General features: G+C 33.1%; 2 protein-coding genes across 4 annotated transcripts in view; both read left to right on the forward strand.

The window, feature by feature from the left end:
* The window catches only part of LOC132110953 (low-density lipoprotein receptor-related protein 4-like), a 123,267-nt gene extending 113,838 nt beyond the window's left edge, over window positions 1-9,429 (forward strand). Inside the window, exons 31-39 of one of the 3 annotated variants that reach the window (XM_059518114.1) lie at window positions 797-905; window positions 1,130-1,322; window positions 1,772-1,885; window positions 5,621-5,723; window positions 5,819-5,883; window positions 5,968-6,055; window positions 6,147-6,288; window positions 6,462-6,540; window positions 7,957-8,089. In XM_059518114.1, coding sequence (XP_059374097.1) covers window positions 797-905; window positions 1,130-1,322; window positions 1,772-1,885; window positions 5,621-5,723; window positions 5,819-5,883; window positions 5,968-6,055; window positions 6,147-6,288; window positions 6,462-6,503 — 856 coding nt within the window. In that variant the 3' untranslated portion in view covers window positions 6,504-6,540; window positions 7,957-8,089. Of the gene's footprint in view, window positions 1-796; window positions 906-1,129; window positions 1,323-1,771; window positions 1,886-5,620; window positions 5,724-5,818; window positions 5,884-5,967; window positions 6,056-6,146; window positions 6,289-6,461; window positions 6,541-7,956 lie in introns of all 3 variants that reach the window. The other 2 variants (XM_059518096.1, XM_059518104.1) reach the window with 2 other exon arrangements.
* A 4,924-nt stretch (window positions 9,430-14,353) lies between these two features.
* LOC132110987 (26S proteasome non-ATPase regulatory subunit 9-like) lies at window positions 14,354-20,132 on the forward strand. Its single transcript, XM_059518144.1, has 6 exons — window positions 14,354-14,495; window positions 16,753-16,852; window positions 19,045-19,232; window positions 19,592-19,693; window positions 19,814-19,902; window positions 19,998-20,132. Exons 1-6 carry the CDS (start codon window positions 14,370-14,372, stop codon window positions 20,023-20,025), a joined length of 633 nt encoding a protein of 210 aa, XP_059374127.1. The 5' UTR covers window positions 14,354-14,369; the 3' UTR covers window positions 20,026-20,132.
* The last annotated feature ends 1,368 nt before the right edge of the window (window positions 20,133-21,500 follow it).

Here is a 21,500-nt window from a genome sequence, read left to right on the forward strand (position 1 = left end):
ACAGTAAAATTAAACAGATATTACATCACAAATCAGAGTTTTAACCTGTTAACTGCCATGCTTTGCACATTTCTTCGGCTATTTTCTTTATTACATTTTTTAGTAAGAATCATTAATTAGATATAATTTGATAGCTTCAACACTCAAAATGTATACTGAGAAAACTGTTTTGAAATCAGACATTTTGTTACCATGTAAATGGTACTTCAAAACCTTTTATTGGGCACCTCCCCCTAGTGGGCAGTGTCATGTGTCATATTACAAAAGTTACTACAATATTTTATAAACAAAACTTTTTCTAATCTTGACAAAACACAATTCATATTTGGTGATATAAGTTATATTGTCCCTCAATTAAATCTCACAGGTACCTCAATTTTTGTAATATCAACTTCAAATTTGAAACATAACTTATTTATACATATGGATTTGATCTTATAGCAATTTTAGGTTCCAAAATATTTTCTAAAATATTTTTCATTCTTTCAGTAAACCAACTTTTAAAACACTTTTTTAATGCTTTCACTACAGCAATAGTTTGCTGATTGTCTTCTTTAAAATGTTGACAGTTAAGAGGCTAAACGGCATTTAGACATGCCCCTAGTATTATTGACAAATAAAATGTCTTATTTAGTTTGAACTCCTGAGGCTGAATTTCAAAAGTTCTTGAGGCATCTCTGATTTTTCACTTTAATTTGTTCAAAAAAATTGCTTATTTTAAGCATTTCAGATTCTATTTTGTATCATAATCATGGCAAGTACCTACAACTGAAATTTCACGTTATTTCATGTATAGGATCTTTTGGGTGGATGCACACTTGGACCGCATAGAAAGTTCTGACTTGAATGGCAAACTGCGTCAAATTCTCATCAGCCCTGTGTCACACCCGTTTGCCCTCACGCAGGTACCTTTCCATATCTGATCCTCACCCCCACTTAATCTGTCACTCACCTGCACCTTCATCACCCTCTGCTCCACTCACCCGTCCTCTTTTACTTATGTCTCTGCATTTATAACCTTAGCATGTTGTTCTCTTCTTTTGCATCTTTCCATTTTCTGACCCTCCTTTTTCTTCCCATCTTTCCTTCCCTTCCCCCCTTTTTTTTTACCCCCTTTCTTTGTCCCCAGTTGAAACCGGTATACTCTCCTTTAACTCCTTTTTCCCGAATCTCACAGCAAGACCGTTGGATTTACTGGACGGACTGGCAGACCAAGTCTATTCAGCGAGTAGATAAGCATACAGGTCGTAGTAAGGAAACTGTGCTGGCTAATTTAGAGGGCCTCATGGACATCATAGTGGTGTCGCCACAAAGACAGACTGGTAAGATTGAATTGTTGGGACTTAACTGAAGAGCACAACAAGTCTACTTTACTTTTACTCTAATGCACAATAATTTTGATATACCATTAGATTTGTAATTATTATTAAAGCAAGACACTATAAATGGTAAAATAAATTGATTTACAATCACTAATCACAGTGAATTAAATCGTGTATTTGGTATCAGATGTTTTCTGAAATGCTTAAATATGCAATTGGTCCATACGATGATTTAATATGCACTGATTTGCAAAACACTGGTCTGTTGTATGTTTATGTGTGATGAAATATTAAGAATGTTGCATATAAACAAGTGTAGTTTTATCATGTGTAATATGTTTAAGCATTTTGTATTTAGAAATATTTGCAAGATTATTAATACGTGAACATTGAGCACATGTGTGATGAAGAAATGTTGTATCCGTAACATGTACTTCCTGTCTTTCTAGGAACGAATCATTGCGGTGTGAATAACGGGGGCTGCACACACTTGTGTCTTGCGCGGAGTAACAGTTTTGTGTGCGCTTGTCCAGATGAGCCTGACGGCAGACCCTGCTCTACAAGTGAGTTCAACACATTGATTTCAAGAAATCACTGTAAAACTCTGAGATATTACACAAATTATTATATATTTATGATATAACTGTTTACGTCTGCCAGATTATCATCAGTGTTAATTTACTATAATTTATGCATGGTTATTTTATTTTAATATTTTCAGTTGTCACTTCCATGATTAAGTCGTATTACGTCTTTATTTTATACATTTTATTTTATTTCATTTTTGTTTTGGTTTAGTAATTTTAGGACTTCAATTTAAAATGATTTTATTTCAGTTAGTTGTCAAGTCAACATTTCTGAAGTTATCTTTTGTAAGTTAATGTTTTTTCATGTAACATTTATATTTTATTTTATGACTGATTATCATAACCCAATTAAGCCAATATGCTGTTTTCTAGAAATATGAATAGGAATATGCCTGTATATGCCTCATCCAAAAAAATAAAATAAAAAAAATTCATTGCAAGTGAATATTTCAAAAATATGTATATTTGCATACATTTATCATTAATTACTAGTAAATTGGCATTAATAGAGTCCGTTATTAGCAATTTTGTCAATTTTATTTATTTATTTTTATATCTTTCTATTTAGCTTTTATTTATTTATTGTTTAGCTTATTTTAGTAGTTTTAGAACTCCGTTGTACGATAGCGTTTTACTGCGACGTTGAAAAATATTCTAAGATTACGAGAATAAAGTTGAAATGTTTTGAGAATTTAAATCATATAAATTAAAGTTATAATATTTTGAGAGTAGGCCTTTATTGCGCATGTTAATGTCCCGGATCGAAAGCACAGTGAGAAGCTGCAGGCCACCGGGATTGATTTAAATATTGTTGTGTCCGAGCGGCTGCAGCATCTTACTGGGATGAGGAAGAGTACGTTTTAAGGACTCACTGAAACAGCTTAATATCAAGATTATGATATTTATTAACAGACTGAACAGGAACAATTTTTTATATTAACATCAGCTAACACACACAATCGACATTCCTTCGGGGGGCGCTTTAGCTCTCTTATTTAATACTCTATAAATATTTGTGGGATTATTAGCAGAAATCATACCATGTGTCATACTCGCAGGGACAGTATGCTTGGAAATAATATTTTATATCTTCCATTGCATTCGTTATTTGTAGTGCGCCAGCCACCCAATAGCAATAAGATTCGTGTTTCTGATAGACCTACTTTTAATGTCTCAGATTTCAAAATCAGTTTTATGGCGAAACACAAATTATGTGTCTTACAATAATGTGTTTTTCAAGCTCTAATGATCAGATCTCTGTATTTATGTGAAACAGTTCATTCATTTCAAATTTTCTTTGTGAAAATTTTAAATATGTGAAAACGTATTCTCGTAATATTTCGACTTTATTCTTGTACTATTACGACTTTATTCTCGAAACATTTAGACTTCTCGTAATATTTCGACTTTATTCTTGTAATATTACGACTTTATTCTCTAAACATTTAGACGTCTCGTAATATTTCGACTTTATTCTTGTAATATTACGACTTTATTCTCTAAACATTTAGACTTCTCTTAATATTTCGACTTTATTCTTGTAGTATTACGACTTTATTCTCGAAACATTTAGACTTCTCGTAATATTTCGACTTTATTCTTGTAATATTACGACTTTATTCTCGAAACATTTAGACTTCTCGAAATATTTTGACTTTATTCTTGTAATATTACGACTTTATTCTCGAAACATTTAGACTTCTCGAAATATTTTGACTTTATTCTTGTAATATTACGACTTTATTCTCAAAATATTTTGACTTTTTTTTCGTAGTATTATGACTTTATTCTCGAAACGTTTCGACTTTATTCTCATAGTATTACGACTTTATTCTCGTAGTATTACGACTTTATTCTCGTAGTATTACGACTTCTCAAAATATTTTGACTTTATTCTTGTAGTATTACGACTTTATTCTCAAAATATTTTGACTATTCTCGTAGTATTATGACTTTATTCTCGAAACGTTTCGACTTCTCTAAATATTTTGACTTTATTCTCATAGTATTACGACTTTATTCTCGTAGTATTACGACTTTATTCTCATAGTATTACGACTTTATTCTCGTAGTATTACGACTTCTCAAAATATTTTGACTTTATTCTCGTAGTATTACGACTTTATTCTCAAAATATTTTGACTTTATTCTCGTAGTATTACGATTTTATTCTCAAAATATTTTGACTTTATTCTCGTAGTATTACGACTTTATTTCTCAAAATATTTTGACTTTATTCTCGTAGTATTACGACTTCTCAAAATATTTTGACTTTATTCTCGTAGTATTACGACTTTATTCTCAAAATATTTTGACTTTATTCTCGTAGTATTACGACTTCTCAAAATATTTTGACTTTATTCTCGTAGTATTACGACTTTATTCTCTAAACATTTAGACTTCTCAAAATATTTTGACTTTATTCTCGTAGTATTATGACTTTATTCTCGAAACATTTAGACTTCTCTAAATATTTTGACTTTATTCTTGTAGTATTACGACTTTATTCTCAAAATATTTTGACTTTATTCTCGTAGTATTACGATTTTATTCTCAAAATATTTTGACTTTATTCTCGTAGTATTATGACTTTATTCTCGAAACATTTAGACTTCTCTAAATATTTTGACTTTATTCTTGTAGTATTACGACTTTATTCTCAAAATATTTTGACTTTATTCTCGTAGTATTACGATTTTATTCTCAAAATATTTTGACTTTATTCTCGTAGTATTATGACTTTATTCTCGAAACATTTAGACTTCTCTAAATATTTTGACTTTATTCTTGTAGTATTACGACTTTATTCTCAAAATATTTTGACTTTATTCTCGTAGTATTACGATTTTATTCTCAAAATATTTTGACTTTATTCTCGTAGTATTACGATTTTATTCTCAAAATATTTTGACTTTATTCTCGTAGTATTACGATTTTATTCTCAAATTATTTTGACTTTATTCTCGTAGTATTACGACTTTATTTCTCAAAATATTTTGACTTTATTCTCGTAGTACTACAACTTCTCAAAATATTTTGACTTTATTCTCGTAGTATTACGACTTTATTCTCAAAATATTTTGACTATTCTCGTAGTATTATGACTTTATTCTCTAAACATTTAGACTTCTCAAAATATTTTGACTTTATTCTCGTAGTATTACGACTTTATTCTCAAAATATTTTGACTATTCTCGTAGTATTATGTCTTTATTCTCGAAACATTTAGACTTCTCTAAATATTTTGACTTTATTCTCGTAGTATTACGACTTTATTCTCAAAATATTTTGACTTTATTCATGTAGTATTTAGACTTTATTCTCGAAATATTTTGACTTTATTCTCGAAATATTTTGACTTTATTCTCATAGTATTATGACTTTATTCTCGAAACATTTCGACTTTATTCTCGAAATATTTTGACTTTATTCTCATAGTATTATGACTTTATTCTCGAAACATTTCGACTTTATTCTCAAAATATTACAATTTATCTCATAATCTTCTATTTTTTTTTTCCCGTGCCACTAAAACGCCGTCATACAGTTGCAAGGCAACATATCTAAAGTGTTTTTTGTTTGTTTTTTTAAGTATATTTTTATCATGTATATTCATAAAAACACAATACCCATGTATATTTTCCTTTTAATATTATCAATGATGCATAAATGGGGTCAGTTATTAGTATTCCCTTTCTGTTTTTGGACTAGTCTCTGGTTACATTCCCACGGCACCCGAGAAGGACTCCAAAGGTACTCAAGCCCCCAAAAAACACCCCACACAGAAACCTGGTCAGGGCCTGTCAGGGGGCAAGTAAGTCAACTGCAGCTACGCAGCCTAAGATAAGGTTTTCTTTAAGAATCAAGTGAACTATTGTCTGAAAAAATCCTATCATTTTCTCCTCACAGCTGTACAGACGCAAGCCTCAGTCTGGAGGACTGCATCCAGAACAGTGTGGTGTCTGCACCTCGGGGTAAATAATTACAACTCTGATATTAAATTGTTGTGTACGAGTAAATCTAGCATGGATTAACCATTTACACTTTTCTTTATGAAGACGAGAGCCCTCATATCAGCTACGTGATTGGTGGAGCTCTGTCAATACTGGCCATCCTGATACTCATCGCTGCCTTCCTTATTTACAGGTAAGCTTTTGTGAAGCATGAATGAATAAAATTTCTCAGCTGCTCAAAATAAGATGAATACTAGATGTTGTCATTATTTTTTGCATTCCAGGCATAAAAAATTCAAGTTTGCAGAACCAGGAGTAAGCAACTTGACTTACAGCAACCCTTCATACAGAACTTCAACACAGGAGGTTAAAATAGAGACTGCACAGAAACCTGCAATAAACAACCAGCTGCGATATAAAAAAGAGGTATTGTTTATCGTTCTTGTCTTTGAAGATTTTTCAAAAGAATCATTTAGATGAACATAATGTGCTGTTGATGACATAATTGTTCTTAACCAGTTAAACTGGTTTTCTCTTTTTCGTGAGCGGTACTTTACAGAGACTCAGTCCACACTCATCTTTTATTTTCCCCATGACAGCTCAATCATCCTTACAACTCCCTTTCTCCTTTCATCTTTTGACATCCCCCTTTTTATTTTCATCAGAATGGCAAACAAGGTAGCTCAACAAATTGGGAAAATATTGCTTCCCATATTTGAAGTCAGCCGTGTGATTGTGACCAACCGCTTGATCTCAAATCCTGCATCCCATCATTGTCTTTTTGCATGTGATCAGATTCGTGCATGAGACTGCAAAAAGAGAGCATTTATAGTTGTTACAATTTAAGAGATTATTGGCTATTTTCTTAGTGTATTGTGCCTGAGGTAGCATGAATTGTGAAATGCAGTGGTTGCAGTGTTCATGTTTTTTATTCTTAGGCTATGAAAAGAAATGCTGTGGTGTTTAAATATCTACATGAAGCCCATTTGTTAAATTGCAACATCAGACAAATGTGAAGTTACAAATATATTTAAATACATGACACACAGGTTTCTTTAGAGTATATTTATGATAAATGCGTGTATGTACATCCAGCAATAGACTTTAATATATTTTAAAGACAATAGAAGTAATCCGAGATGTAGATGAGTTTGTTTCTTCATCAGATTTGGAGAAATGTAGCATTGCATTAGTGTCTCATCAATGGATCTTCTGCAGTGAATGGGTGCCGTCAGAATGAGAGTCCAAACAGCTGATAAAAACATCACAATAATCCACACCGCTCCAGTCCATCAGTTAATGTCTTGAGAAGTGAAAAACTGTATGTTTGTAAGAAACAAATCCATCATTAAGACTTTAAACCATTGCTTCTTGCAAAAAAAATTAAATTAAAAACCATTATCCATAATATTGCTTTCTTCAGTGAAAGTGGTCTCATCTGAATCGGGAGAGATCAAGCACCTTTTACAAGCCAGAACAGTCCAAAACATTTCAAAAACAAATACCTGGGTTGATTTTGGACAACAGGGAATGGCGTTTTTCTCTGGAGGAAGCGTTATTATGGATTATGGAATCGTATTTTGGCCAGAAGCAATGGCTTAAAGTCTTGATTGATTTATTTCTTACAAACACACAGGTTTTGGCTTCTCAAGACATTAACTGATGGACTGGAGTGCTGTGGATTACTTGTGGATTATTGTGATGTTTTTATCAGCAGTTTGGACTCTCATTCTGACGGCACCCATTCACTGCAGAGCATTCATTAGTGAACAAGTGATGCAATGCTACATTTATCCAAATCTGATGAAGAAACAAACTCATCTGCATAGAAGATGGCTTCAGGGTCAGTACATTTTCAGCAAATTTTCATTATAGAGGTAACAATTACATTAAGTTGGTTAAAAAGCACTCTAAAGTTAAATTAATTGCATTCAATTATAAATTAAAACTTTAAAAACAAATGTAACATTCAATTGCATTTACATGCAATTAAGTGTCTAAGAAAACATTATGTGCATTTTGCACTTATAAATGTTCTTTAAAAGTATATAATTTTTTGTAATTATTTAATCTCACTTCACATGCTGTCTGTAGGTCCAGGGCGTTTGTGATGGAGGCTACACTAAAGAGAAGATCCGCATCGTGGAAGGCGTGTGTCTGCTCTCAGGAGAGGATCTTTACTGGGAAGACATGAGACAGCTGAAGGTGTGTCGAGGAGCCGGGCTTCATGCCTGTATGCGTACAGACACAGTCTCTCTACAGGCGAGCTCTGCCTCTCTGAACGACGGAGAGACAGAGCAGCTGCTGCAGGGCGACCAATCAGAGTGCTCGAGTCTAAGCACCGCCCACACCGTGACGGCTCCGCATCACAGCACACATCCAGACACCGGCTGGGTCCCCAACCGTAAAACCTCGACTGAGAGCCAAGTGTGAACTCTACTAACAAACACGGCAGGCATATATGAGAGAACAGAAACTTCTGAGCAGAAAAAGGCTTAAATACACCCTTTTAGTAGAAGTCAAACCAGTAGGTTCAGTCATACGGACCATATATACTTAAGCAACTGAAACAGAGGGAAGCTAATGCATACACACACCAACAGCCAAATTAACTGTAAATAGTTTTGAGATGGACCTCATACTTGAAAGTTTCCTTTGCATTGCTCTAAATGTCAATAATACATGTTTAAAAATGGTACGGCGACATGCACACAGACCCTCCATCATCTCGCTCCGTTCATCTGGATCTACTTTCGGACTACGCTACACACTTTTTGTAAACTCTGGAGATGCACGAAGCTCGCTGGAGTCTGAGACCTTGTGAGAAGGAAAAAGAAAGAGTCTGACAGATATTTTGAGCCTTTTTTGTACACGAGAGAAACTCTCTGAAGTAAACTACTCTTTGTTTCTAATGCGAGCTCATGTTTTCAGTCCACGGACTGTGAGTTCAGTCGGTTTCTCGCGAGGTGTGTCAGTGTCCAGTCCTCATCTTGCCACGATGAAATGTATTTATGAACTTTCTGTACTTTGGATTGGGTTTTTAATGTTTTCGTATTTTGAAGTAGTTTTAAACGCATCGGGACTGTTGAAAGACTCGCTCACACACATTTGTGATGGTGCCAAAGGACAGAAGAATCTGTTTTTCAGTTACAATGATTATTTCTAATAAATTGCAATCCATTTGAAAGAGTATTACAATTATTTTGTCAAAGATGAAGCCAGTTTTTAAATATGTTTGGATTAAGAATTTTTTAATGATCTGCTTACCAAAGCTGCATTTATTTGATCAAAAAAATACAGTAAAAATAGAAATATTGTAAAATATATTCCAATTTTAAAGAACTATTTTCTCTTGTAATATCTGTTAACATGTAATGTATTTCTGTGATGCGCAGCTGTATTTTCAGCATCATTACTCTACTCTTCAGTGTCACATGATTTTCAGAAATCATTCTAATATGATGATTTACTGCACAAGAAACATTTCTGATTATTATCAATAATGAAAACATTTTTTGCTTAATATTTTCTGCCATTCAGATGTTTGAAGTAAAAGAAAAAAACACTTATTTTGCATTCAGTTAATCGAAAGGTGACAGTAAAGACATGTTACAAAAGGTTTCTTTTCAAATAAATGCTTTTCTTTTGAACTTTCTATTCATCAACCAATCCTGAAAAAAAACATTGTTTTACAAAAAAAAAACTTCAATATTTTCAAAAATTATTAATAATAAGAATCACTATTAATATTTGAGCACCAGTATTAAATAGTATTAGTAGTAAATGCAGACTTGGTGAGCATAAGAGACTTATTTCAAAAACTTTAAATAATCTTTTAATTATTCCAAACTTATTCATACATATGTATATAAATATGGTACGTGCTTCTGGCTTTTCTTTTTTGATGTTAAAATATGTTCAGAGTTAATATAGCAACCAAAACAAACAACATTGGAGCAGAATCTGTAAAGCACCTTGCTCTTGCACATTATTTAGCCGTGTATGAAATAAGGCCGTGCTAATGTGTAGGTGAATTTGACTGACAGGTGAACGTCCAGGTCATGCTGACCCTAAAATGAAAAGAAATGAGACCTGTTTTATTTTGATTTTGTTTTTGTTTATTTTTTCTCATTACCGTAATGCAAATAATAATAATAGATTCTCATTATTGTAATATATGTGACCCTGGAGCACAAAACCAGTCTTAAGTGTCAATGAAGATAAATTGAGATTTATATAGCTTCTCAAAGCTGAATAAATCATCTTTCCATTGATGTATGGTTTATTAGGACTGAGACAATATTTGGCCGAGATACAACTATTTGAAAATCTGGAATCTGAGGGGGCAGAGAAATCTAAATATTGAGAAAATCATCTTTAACGTTTTCCAGATTAATTCTTAGCAATACATATTACTACTCAAAAATTAAGTTTTGATATTTACAATAGCAAATCAACAAAGTATCTTCATGGAATATTATCTTTACTTAATATCCTAATTATTTTTGGCATAAAAGAAAAAGTTTTTTTTTTTTTTTGGCTATTGCTACAAATATACCCCAGAGACTCAAGACTGATTCTGAGCTCCAGGGTCACATATTTGAATTGTAAAGCATTTAAATATGCTGATTTAAATGATTTTACTTACTGTAATACTGTAAAAAAAAAAATACTGTATTCATTAGAATCTAATATGAGATTTAAAGTTAAGGGTAATGAGGATGAGAACAATGTGGAAAAAGTGTTTAATGTTCATAAAAATAATCTCGCTTTGCAAAGGGCTAAATATTAGACCTTTAATTCAAAACAGTTTTTTTTTATTTTGGCTCGAGTTTGACTCGGACGTGATTTCTTTTTTAGTTGTTGTTGAAATATTCACCTGTATATTTGGAAGTGTTTATGATGCTTTCGGATTTGTTTTGTACAGGTTTATTTTCTGTAAAGTTTCTTTGAGGATTGTTCAAGTTCTCAAATCCACCTCAGAGGAAGTTGTCCAGGGTTCAGGACTTGGTTTTTGCTGCTAAAACTCATGGCGCGTTCAGGCCACACAGTAGTTTATTGGTCTTGGCAGCTCAGATCAGATTGTTGGCTGACGATGTTTAGTTCCTCTTCCTCCCCTCCTTGATTTTCAGAAAAGATGTCAGATTTCCACAATGTACGCAGAGTCTTTTGAGCAAATATGCATTCATTTGATTCATTTTAAACTCTATAACCACTTCTTTTGTTTGTAGGGTTGGTGCCAGTTATTTAACAGTGTGCTTCTTGTCTTTTTGTAACTGCTGTAAGTTAACTAAGATATATTTATAATTTTCATTGGTTGTAACTTGTATGTAAATATGAAGATGCTGTATATGTAGTTCTCCTTTGCAATACTAACAAACTGTGTGTGACAGTGATTTACTTTTCTTTTTTTCTATCTTTAATATAAAATTGCATTTGCTTTTGAATAAAATATGGTACTTTTTTGGCTCGCTTTCTTTTAAAGGTACTATACACGCGTTTGAAATTTTGTTAGACATTACATTTTACATCACGATTCACAGATTTCTATAAATCTAACAGCCATCTTTTAAGCTGATGTATGTGTGTTAGACGTAACATTGTAGAAAAACTACATAAAATTCAATTTAATATAAGATATGAAAGTGTTACAACTGCCTGTTATGGCAGCGACTGTAAGACTTTAAGAAAATCATTATATAAATCTGCCATATCTCAAATATGAGCACACCTCAATGGAGTAATATTAGTGCTTTAATATTACTAATTTTAATGTTTGATGCCAGTTTCTTCAAGCTGTAATACATTTAAAGCAAAACTTGTACAACTCTTATCAAAACGATTTTTCTTTAAATTTTAATAAAATGCTAATTATAGCTGATAAGAACAGTCTTCAGCCAGGTGTTTAATGCAGTGATGTTCATTAAACAATGGATAAAGATTATAAAAGTAATTTTTTATTAGCTATATAAACTTTTGTTCATGTTAATGACACAGGGATGAAATGGATATGATTAAAGTTCAAGTATTGCTGTGAAGGAATGGTGATGACAACCACACTGTCGTTGATGGTAAGTGATTGATTCTATTGAATCAGTTCGTTCTAAACGGTTCTCTTTCTCTTATTTATTTTTGGAAAATTAGATTCATTCTCAATTCGTTCTAAACGGTCTTCTCATGTTTATCTTTGGGAAGTTTGATTCATTCTGTTAAATCGGTCTGTTATAAACCGTACTCTTTCATATGTATCTTTGTAAGGATTGATTCATTCGAGAGAGTTGGTTCAGTGAATCGGCTTTGTAAAGTCCAATTCACTATAACGAGTCAATGAATAGCCTAATCCATTAGTAAGTTTGTAAATTCATACATTTATTTCTAAATTGTTTGAAAAGTTTAATACAATTCACAATTTGGATTATTTAGTTTTCTTATTGTTGACATATCATCATTCATTTTTTTTTTGGCAGTTTTGGTCTTCCATACTAAATGCCTTAAATTTAGTCTCTAAAAAAATTAAAAATTTAATTTAAGATTTATCTATTTTTTTTATCTAGTACATTAAAAGAAAAAAATATATATGTACAAAAAAGGAACTAGTGATTTTATTTATTCTTTATTTATCTGCTAAGTTGTTACTCAAAAACACAAAATACAATGCCTAACTTAAAATGCGGGTTAAAACCTGTGAAAAATCAATATGGAAAGTTTCTTCATGTTGCAACTTGCAGTATATTGTGCCCTAGTTTTACAGACATTTCTTAGAGTGTATCACACAAACTAAGACTACACCGCTTAAAACTAATGGTTAAGAATGTGTAGTTTTACTAGTTTAGCTAATAAGAAATTACATCAAATGTAATTGTTCAAAAATGTGTAAGTGTTGAATAATTCAATGTTGCTTTTTAAATTTAATTATATATATTATATTTCATTATTATTTTATGTCTTTGTATTATTTTGGTGAATAAATCTTTTTTTTTTTTTTTTTTTTTGGCTGAAATTTGAGTACTCTAAATGTATACATTTAGTGTACTCAAATTTCAGCCAAAACAAAACTGTAAAATTACAGTACACTGCTGGAATCCCTGCTGCCAGTATATTACCGTTAATTTACAGGACAATTTTTACAGTGTCTACACAATTATGCCGTTTTGACATCTTTTAGCAGCAAATCAAGGAAGAACTCTATATACTCTCATGAATCTTGGTGTGATTCTGGAGCCAGACCTTAGTTTCAGTAGTCATGTCAAAGCATTAACTAAATCAGCATACTATCATTTAAAAATCATTGCAAGAATTAGATGTTTTGTTTCCAGCCAAGACTTGGAGAAACTTGTTCATGCCTTTATCACCAGCAGGGTGGACTATTGTAATGGGCTCCTCACCGGCCTTCCCAAAAAGACCATTAGACAGCTGCAGCTCATGCAGAACGCTGCTGCCAGGATTCTGACTAGAACCAGAAAAACTGAGCATATCACAACAGTCCTCAGGTCCTTACACTGGCTTCCAGTTACATTAAGGATTGATTTTAAAGTACTTTTACTCGTATATAAGTCACTAAATGACCTAGGACCGAAATATATTGCAGATATGCTCACTGAATATAAACCTAACAGACCACTCAGATCATTAGGATCGAGTCAGTTAGAAATACCAAGGGTTCACACAAAACAAGGGGAGTCCTCCTTTAGTTACTACGCCGCCCACAGCTGGAATCAGCTTCCAGAAGAGATCAGATGTGCTAAAACACTAGTCACATTTAAATCTAGACTTAAAACTCATCTGTTTAGCTGTGCATTTGTTTAATGAGCACAGTGCGATGTCCGAACCGATTGCACTGCATTTTACATTTTGTAAGTGTACATTTTGTTTACACTGTTTTTTTTTTAATGCAAAATAATTTTCTATTTCTAACTGTCAAATTTTAAACCATTTTCCAAGTTTTAAAATTGCTTGTTTTATTTTTTTTTCTTCACGTTTATTTTACATTATTTTATGTAAAGCACTTTGAATTACCATTGTGTATGAAATGTGCTATAAACATGCCTTGCCTATATTACAACTGTAGAAGCAGAATTAGATTTAAGTAGGCCTATGGGACTTCTCCTGTATTAGACGAGGGTGTCCATTATTATTTCTGTTGACTAGTTTCCCTCAAACAGATATCAAACAGATCCTCTGATGATGACACACTTTGTTTTGGAGGATGCTAAACAAGTTCCTTTAGCACTAAAGTATATCCAGCAATTCTCTAAAGCATCTGTTCTTGAACCTTTTGAAGTGTGAATTGATGTCCACCAAAGAATGTCATTTATTTATGTATCAATAGCATTAGCAGCACTTTTTTTCATGTCAGATCCACACTCCGGCTCATAGGTGGCAGTCATTTAACTCGTTCAACCCGGAAGTGAATCCATTGAAGAAGTAAGATCCGTGTTAACGTAATGCTTCTGTTGAATCATTTGGAAAGCTTATTGAAAAAACACAACAACAGTTCAGCACTTCTCATGAAAATGACAGGGAAAAACAACGATGTTGGGCCACGAGTTACTGAAGACGATGTTCGACTTCTGATAAAAAGAAAAGATGACATTGAAGAGCAAATTAAAGCATACAGCGACATGCTCAAAACCGTAAGTTCAAGCCATAGATATCAATATTTATGAATTTCAATATGTTTTATCGCTAAGCCCGAAGAGACACTTTTGTCGGCTGCTTGGAAGCGGATTAATTAGTTCGTTCTCATACGACGTGATGGCGACTTGCATATTAATAACATTTAACAGCTAGATTTTTTTTAATGGTTTATTACAAAAGTGAAATACGGCATTTTAAACCTAGTGATTTGTATGGAGTCAGATTAGTGTCAAAATTACCAGTATACATAACGGATAAATATGACGCACGCGTGCAAAAAGAAATTCACATGCAAAAACTCTAGTTAACATAAAGTGCAGTAATTAATGTACAAAATATGTTTCCCAAATGAAAACATAAATACACAGTGTGTGCACAAACGTTCAAATGTTGCAAATTGATTGAATGCATTTGCAGTTTGAGTCTATTTTGACTATTTTATAGAGATGCGAGAAAAAAATCGATTCACCTAACTATTGCGATTCCGTCGTTTGTTTTATTTCAGTGTTGTTATATTTCAGTGTTATTTGTTTTATTTATACGATTTAATTCTTTTACTTTTCTTAAGAGGTGATTGGGAGAAGTTGGCTTTTTTTTAAACTGACCAATCGGCGTATGACATTTTTTCATGCGGTGCTTTCATACAGCGATGAATTAGATGACGTTGTATACATTTCAAGCCAGCGCGAGACAGCAAAACCATGATATGCATTGTTTTTGTTAATATGACTCCTTTACAGTCTCTTTAAGGGTATAATTAATTAATCAAATATTTTCCATTGTCTAGTCTTTAATAAACAAACAAAATCACAATAAATTGTAATATCGAATCGCAATAGTTATATAACCGCAGATTACTGTATCCTCCCAGCCCTAATATTAATTTATCTTTCCCAGTGCTGTCTTATGTATTCCACACAGTCATGTACTTTTATCTTTTTGTTGATTTTTCAAATACTTTTTTTTTTTTTTAATAAATCTATATCAGCTGCTGTTCCCACAAATCAATTTTAAATAATAGATAGAAAATTGCATCATTTCATTGACCCGTATAAGCCCACTCTGAACATCCCACATTTTCTAAATTAATTTAATGGTCACTTTATTGGAAGACTGTTCAGAAATCTATTTGAAAAAATAAACTAATGGTCTGCCCTCTTGCTCTGTTTTGGCCATAGATTTGTAAGAGTTTATTATAACCAGCCATGATACGTGCTGATATGTTTTGGCTTAATATTATACAGCAGGAGACCAAGTCCTTCAATCACAAAGAAATACTTTTGTCTACTAACACATGTGATTAGGGCTGGGACAAAGCGTCGAGGTCATCGATGACGTCGACGAAAAAAATATGTCGACGCAAAATATGCGCATCGATTCGTCGACCTGTTTTTATTTCTCTAAAAAACGTTTGCAAAACGTTTACCTTATGTGCGCTGAATATACAAACTACACGAGTGCTCTCTCTCTCTCTCTCTCTCTCTCTCTCTCTCTCTCTCTCTCTCTCTCTCTCTCTCCCTTGTGCATATTAACCAAAATCATTAGACACGGTAGAAAAAGGGCGGAACGCCAAAGTTTCACGTGGAGCATTCGGAGATTTTTTTTCTCTATGACAGGCTGCTGGCTCCCACTGTTAATTTTTTTTTTTCTTTGTAAAAGCACTCTCTGTATTAGCTTAAAGCCCTCAAGTTTACATTGGTTACTGTATTCTTTTAATTGCTCTAAACAAGTATTTTGGGTGACCTTTTTTATTGAATGCTAGACATCAAGTTGTTGTTATTTTCATTTTCATTTCATATTTTCATGTGTTCAGTAAGCTTGTTTCAGGAAGCTATGTGTTTTCAAGGCTTCAAGGTTTTATTGAATGCTATCTCTATACAAGTGCAAAGTAATGCATTCTTAGTCTTTTATTTTGTAATTTTAAGAGCAATAAACATATATTGCAATGTTAAGGAATTGATGTTTTTTTCATTCAGATATGTAAATCAACATGTATAAATTGTTAGTAGTCAATTAATGGGGAGATAATCGAAAGCGAATCGGTCTGAAAAAATTAATCGTTAGATTAATCGATGCATCGACAAAATAATCGCTTGATTAATCGTTTAAAAAATAATCGTTTATCCCAGCCCTACATGTGATGCATCTTTGAAAAATGTTTTCTTTAATGTGTTCTAAAGACATTTCATCAATATGGTGTGTGTGTGTGTGTGTGTGTGTGTGTGTGTGTGTGTGTGTGTGTTTGCACCGCAGGAAGGTGTAGGCATGGACGCTCCTCTGGTTGATGTGGAAGGCTTTCCTCATGCAGATGTGGATTTGTACAAGGTCCGAACAGCAAGGCACAATATCTCTTGTGAGTACATTTTTCACCTGTGGGTTAAATGATGAATTTTCTTATGCCTTTTGATAGTAGTGAACACAAAAAGTATCATGATAATAGCACTGATATGTATAAAAGTATATTCATATTTTAATCATTCAGTAGCATAGTATATATCACAGTACCATAGCATGTTAGTACTACAGTGTTTCTTTGTAAAGGAATAAATGTTGGTGTAATTCATATGAAAACATTTGTTAACCCCGGGTGAATGTTTTGGATTTCCAACTGGATTTGAAATAACCAAAATCACGTTCACTCAACACACATACAGTGTGTGAGGTCAAATACTGGTGTCACTGATAAAAAAAAAAAAAAAGACAAAATCTGATTACAATACTTCATAATAAACAGTCTCTCTCCATATATATATATATATATATATATATACACACACACACACACACACACACACACACACACACACACACACAATACTGGTCCAAGTTTTGTTAAAATTGTTTTTTTTTTTACATTTTTGAAGAAAAAAAAAAGTCTTCTGCTAAACAAGGCTATAATTATTTGATCACAGTAAAATATTGTGAAATATTATTATAATTTAGAATAACTGTTATATAAATATCTGTTAAAATGTAATTTTATTTTTGTGATCAAAGCTGAATTTTCAGCATCATTACTCCAGTCTTCACTGTCACATGGTCTTCAGAAGTCATTCTATGATGATTTACTGCTCAATTTTATTATATATATATATATATATATATATATATATAAACTCTGTATAAACTGTATTAAATAAATTCAATGCACACAGACTGAAATAGTTTAAGTCTTTGGTTCTTTTAATTGTGATGATTTTGGCTCACATTTAACAAAAACCCACCAATTCACATCTCAACAAATCAGAATACTTCATAAGTATATAATTATATATAATCATAATTCAATAATAATAATAAACATTTTTAGTGAATTGTTGGCCTTCTGGAAACTGTTCATTTACTGTACATGTACTCAATACTTGGTAGGGGCTCCTTTTGCTTTAATTACTGCCTCAATTCAGCGTGGCATGGAGGTGATCAGTTTGTGGCACTGCTGAGGTGGTGTGGAAGCCCAGGTTTCTTTGACAGTGGCCTTCAGCTCATCTGCATTGTTTGGTCTCTTGTTTCTCATCTTCCTCTTGACAATAGCCCATAGATTCTCTCTGGGGTTCAGGTCTGGTGAGTTTGCTGGCCAGTCAAGCACACCAACACCATGCTCATTTAACCAACTTTTGGTGCTTTTGGCAGTGTGGGCAGGTGCTAAATCCTGCTGGAAAATTAAATCAGCATCTTCAGAAAGCTGGTCAGCAGAAGGAAGCATGAAGTGCTCCTAAATTTATCGGTAAACAGGTGAACAATGGACCAACACCAGCAGATGACATTGCACCTCAAATCATCACAGACTGTGGAAACTTAACACTGGACTTTAAGCGACTTGGGCTTTGAGCTTCTCCACCCTTCCTCCAGTCTCTAGTACCTTGGTTTCCAAATACAAATACAAAACTTGCTCTTCATCTGAAAAGATGACTTTGGATCACTGAGCAACAGTCCAGTTCTTCTCCTTAGCCCAGGTAAGATGCCTTTGACGTTGTTTGTGGTTCAGCAAATTCCTTGACACTATATGCCTTGACCCCAGCCTCAGTCCATTCCTTGTGAAGTTCACTCAAATTCTTGAATGATTTTGTTTGACAATCCTCATAAGACTGTGTTTCTCTCAGTTGGTTGTGCATCTTTTTCTTTTCTTCCACACTTTTTCCTTCCACTCAACTTTCTGTTAACATGCTTGGATACAGCACTCTGTGAACAGACAGCTTCTTTAGCAATGAATGTTTGTGGCTTACCCTTCTTGTGAAGGGTGTCAATGATTGTCTTCTGGACAACTGTCAGATCAGTAGTCTTCCCCATGTTTGTGTAGCCTAGTGAACCAAACTGAGAGACCATTTTGAAGGCTCAGGAAACCTTTGCAGGTGTTTTGAGTTGATTAACTGATTGGCATGTCACCATATTATGATTTGTACTTGGGTTTCACAATTTGAGTTGAATTACTGAAATTAACTTTTCCATGTATATAATATATATATATATATATATATATATATATATATAAGCATCTCTAATCGTTCTTGTAACTCTTCAAGTTCTTTTTTTTTATAATTTATAAAGGTTTACAGAATGATCACAAGGCTATCATGGTGGAGATCGAGGAGGCCCTTCATAAGCTGCATGCCTCAGCAAGGATCAAACCTGAGAAAGATGAGAGAAAGATGGAAGCCACTGAGGAGGCTGTGTCTCTTTCAGATCCGTTTGCACTGCTGGACGCCGTCACACAGGGCTCTCCTGCTTTTCAGGCCGTGAGTTCATTCATTCACAGATTTAATGAGTTAAACCTAACTTGTTTGCTTAAAACATCTGAAATCAGAAGATTTACTTTAGTAAAATGCTGCAACCTTTAAATGCTTTTCATGTTGACTTTGAAAATCTTGTATATATTTTAGTTATATCATATAATGATTGCATGTTGACTGTTTTCTTCTAAGCTGCTCATTGGAAGGTTTATTTAGTTTCCTATTAGTACTTAAGTCTCTTTTGAATCTATTAGCACAAACTGATTATGCAAATAGAGAGTTTAAAACAGATGTGCAGCACTTTACGAAGCGGCTGATTGTTCATGGTGGACTCTTCATGAGTAAAAACGTTCTTCTGTTTGTAGGGTTTGCGCGTCGGTGATGAGATTATAGAGTTTGGGTCTGTAAACACACAAAACTTCAGGAATCTGCATGACGTTGCTTCTGTTGTCCAACACAGTGAAGGGGTTTGTTCTAACTCGAAACTCTTTCCTTTCAGTTAAAGACTCTTTTTAATACTTTACATTCCTGTTTATGTGCTACACGATACAGTTTAATTCAGTCTCTGTGATTTATGTTCACTTTAGAAATCCCTGCGTGTTGGATTGCTTCGAAGTGGACAAGAAATGCATCTTAATTTGACTCCGAAGCAATGGTCTGGTAGAGGACTACTAGGGTAAAGAATGTGCTTATTGTACTAACTTTAATTAGGAAAATATCAAATTCGTAATAAATGGGTCATAATTAATGGCATTTTTATTCTGTCAATAGGTGCAACTTGGTACCTCTCCACAGATGACCAGTGAAGGACGAGGATCTTTATGCCAAACATCACACCTTTTTTGCAGTGTAACTTTAATTTTGCTTTTGCGTTCATTGTAAAATTGAGTTGAGTAAATAAATTACGGACTATTCAGTATAAGACTCATCAAGGATGAACAAAGAATTTATTAGCAAGGTTTCACTTAGTCTTTTCTTCTTTTAAATTTCTTGCATCCATTTTTATTTAAAATTTTTGTTCGAAAATTGGTGCATCGTGGAACAAATCTGGCAAGAGGATGATTTTATTGTTAGCAGCTGAATGGTGAGACCAGAGTCATTCTGAAGGGCCCAGGGTACAGTTTCGTCACAGTTGATTTAGAACAAGAATTATCCTTTTAATATGTGTGATAAACATATTATAGTGTCTCAATCATTCATTTTTTGCTTATATGCAAATCAGATTAAAAACTGACTTTGAAACCTTTTATCATGCCTTATTTTTTTTCTAGTTTCATATAATTGTTAAAAACTATGATAAAGTAAATGATAAATAGATAATATATAATAAATAAAATCATAATTTCAATATTTCATTTTGTGAAAGGTGTGTGTGTGTGTGTGTGCGCGCGTGTGTATGTGTGTGCTTTCATGTAACTGAATTAAAAGAAAATTGATGTCTAACTACTCTAAACTTTTTATGCAACTGGCCCCAGGACTTAAAGAATATATGAGATATTATTTAGCCAATCTTGGCAATTGTTACTTCCATTATTACACTTATTTTTTCATTGCATTTTGCACCAAAAACAGATTAAAATGCAAATTAGATACAGTTTATAGATAGAGGACACTACAGAGGACACAGCATGACATAAAATATATTTATTAAAAAAAATGATATTGGTTGCATTGCAGGGTTTAAAAAAATGTTTTCCATTTTACCTTTTTTTTCTAAACAATGTAATGACTTGAAAAATACTAAATTCACTAAACTTTATATATATATATATATATATATATATATATATATATATATATATATATATATATGTATATGTTTTTTTTCTGGTAGTCAGGAGGATAAACGTATTTATTATTTGTATGAACGTCACAAAACGTCCCTCGCGAAGGAAATGCGCAGGACTCGCTGAACCGAGCGAAGTTCCCGGATGGTGTTGTGTCGCCATATTTAGTACAGGCTCCCCGTAGGGCTGTTCGAATCCGACATTTTTGGAATCGAGTCCCACTCTGATTCGCGGATCTGGATTCGATTCCTCACTGTTGTGTTCGATTCGTTTTCGATTCTCCGACTTTTAGATTGAAGGATCCTAATTTCGTCAGATATTATGGTCATAGAAAGTAGCCTCAGTTACGATGCATTTATATCTCTCTGATTGATTTTATATTGTAATTGTGTCTGCATTGCGCAAGAAATGAGTCATAGCCCACAGCTCAGCAGTGAATATGCGTTTATAACATGAACAAGACATGACGTGCATGATGTTTACTTTA

This window comes from Carassius carassius, chromosome 2 (genome assembly GCF_963082965.1).
Source record: "Carassius carassius chromosome 2, fCarCar2.1, whole genome shotgun sequence".
Taxonomy (NCBI): Eukaryota; Metazoa; Chordata; class Actinopteri; order Cypriniformes; family Cyprinidae; genus Carassius; species Carassius carassius.

Coding starts and splice junctions, on each gene's coding strand:
- LOC132110987 (XM_059518144.1), top strand. CDS start 14,370: ATGAAAATGACAGGGAAAAACAACGATGTTGGGCCACGAGTTACTGAA. Junction 14,496..16,752: donor ACAGCGACATGCTCAAAACC/GTAAGTTCAAGC, acceptor TTTGCACCGCAG/GAAGGTGTAGGCATGGACGC. Junction 19,233..19,591: donor GCTCTCCTGCTTTTCAGGCC/GTGAGTTCATTC, acceptor TTCTGTTTGTAG/GGTTTGCGCGTCGGTGATGA.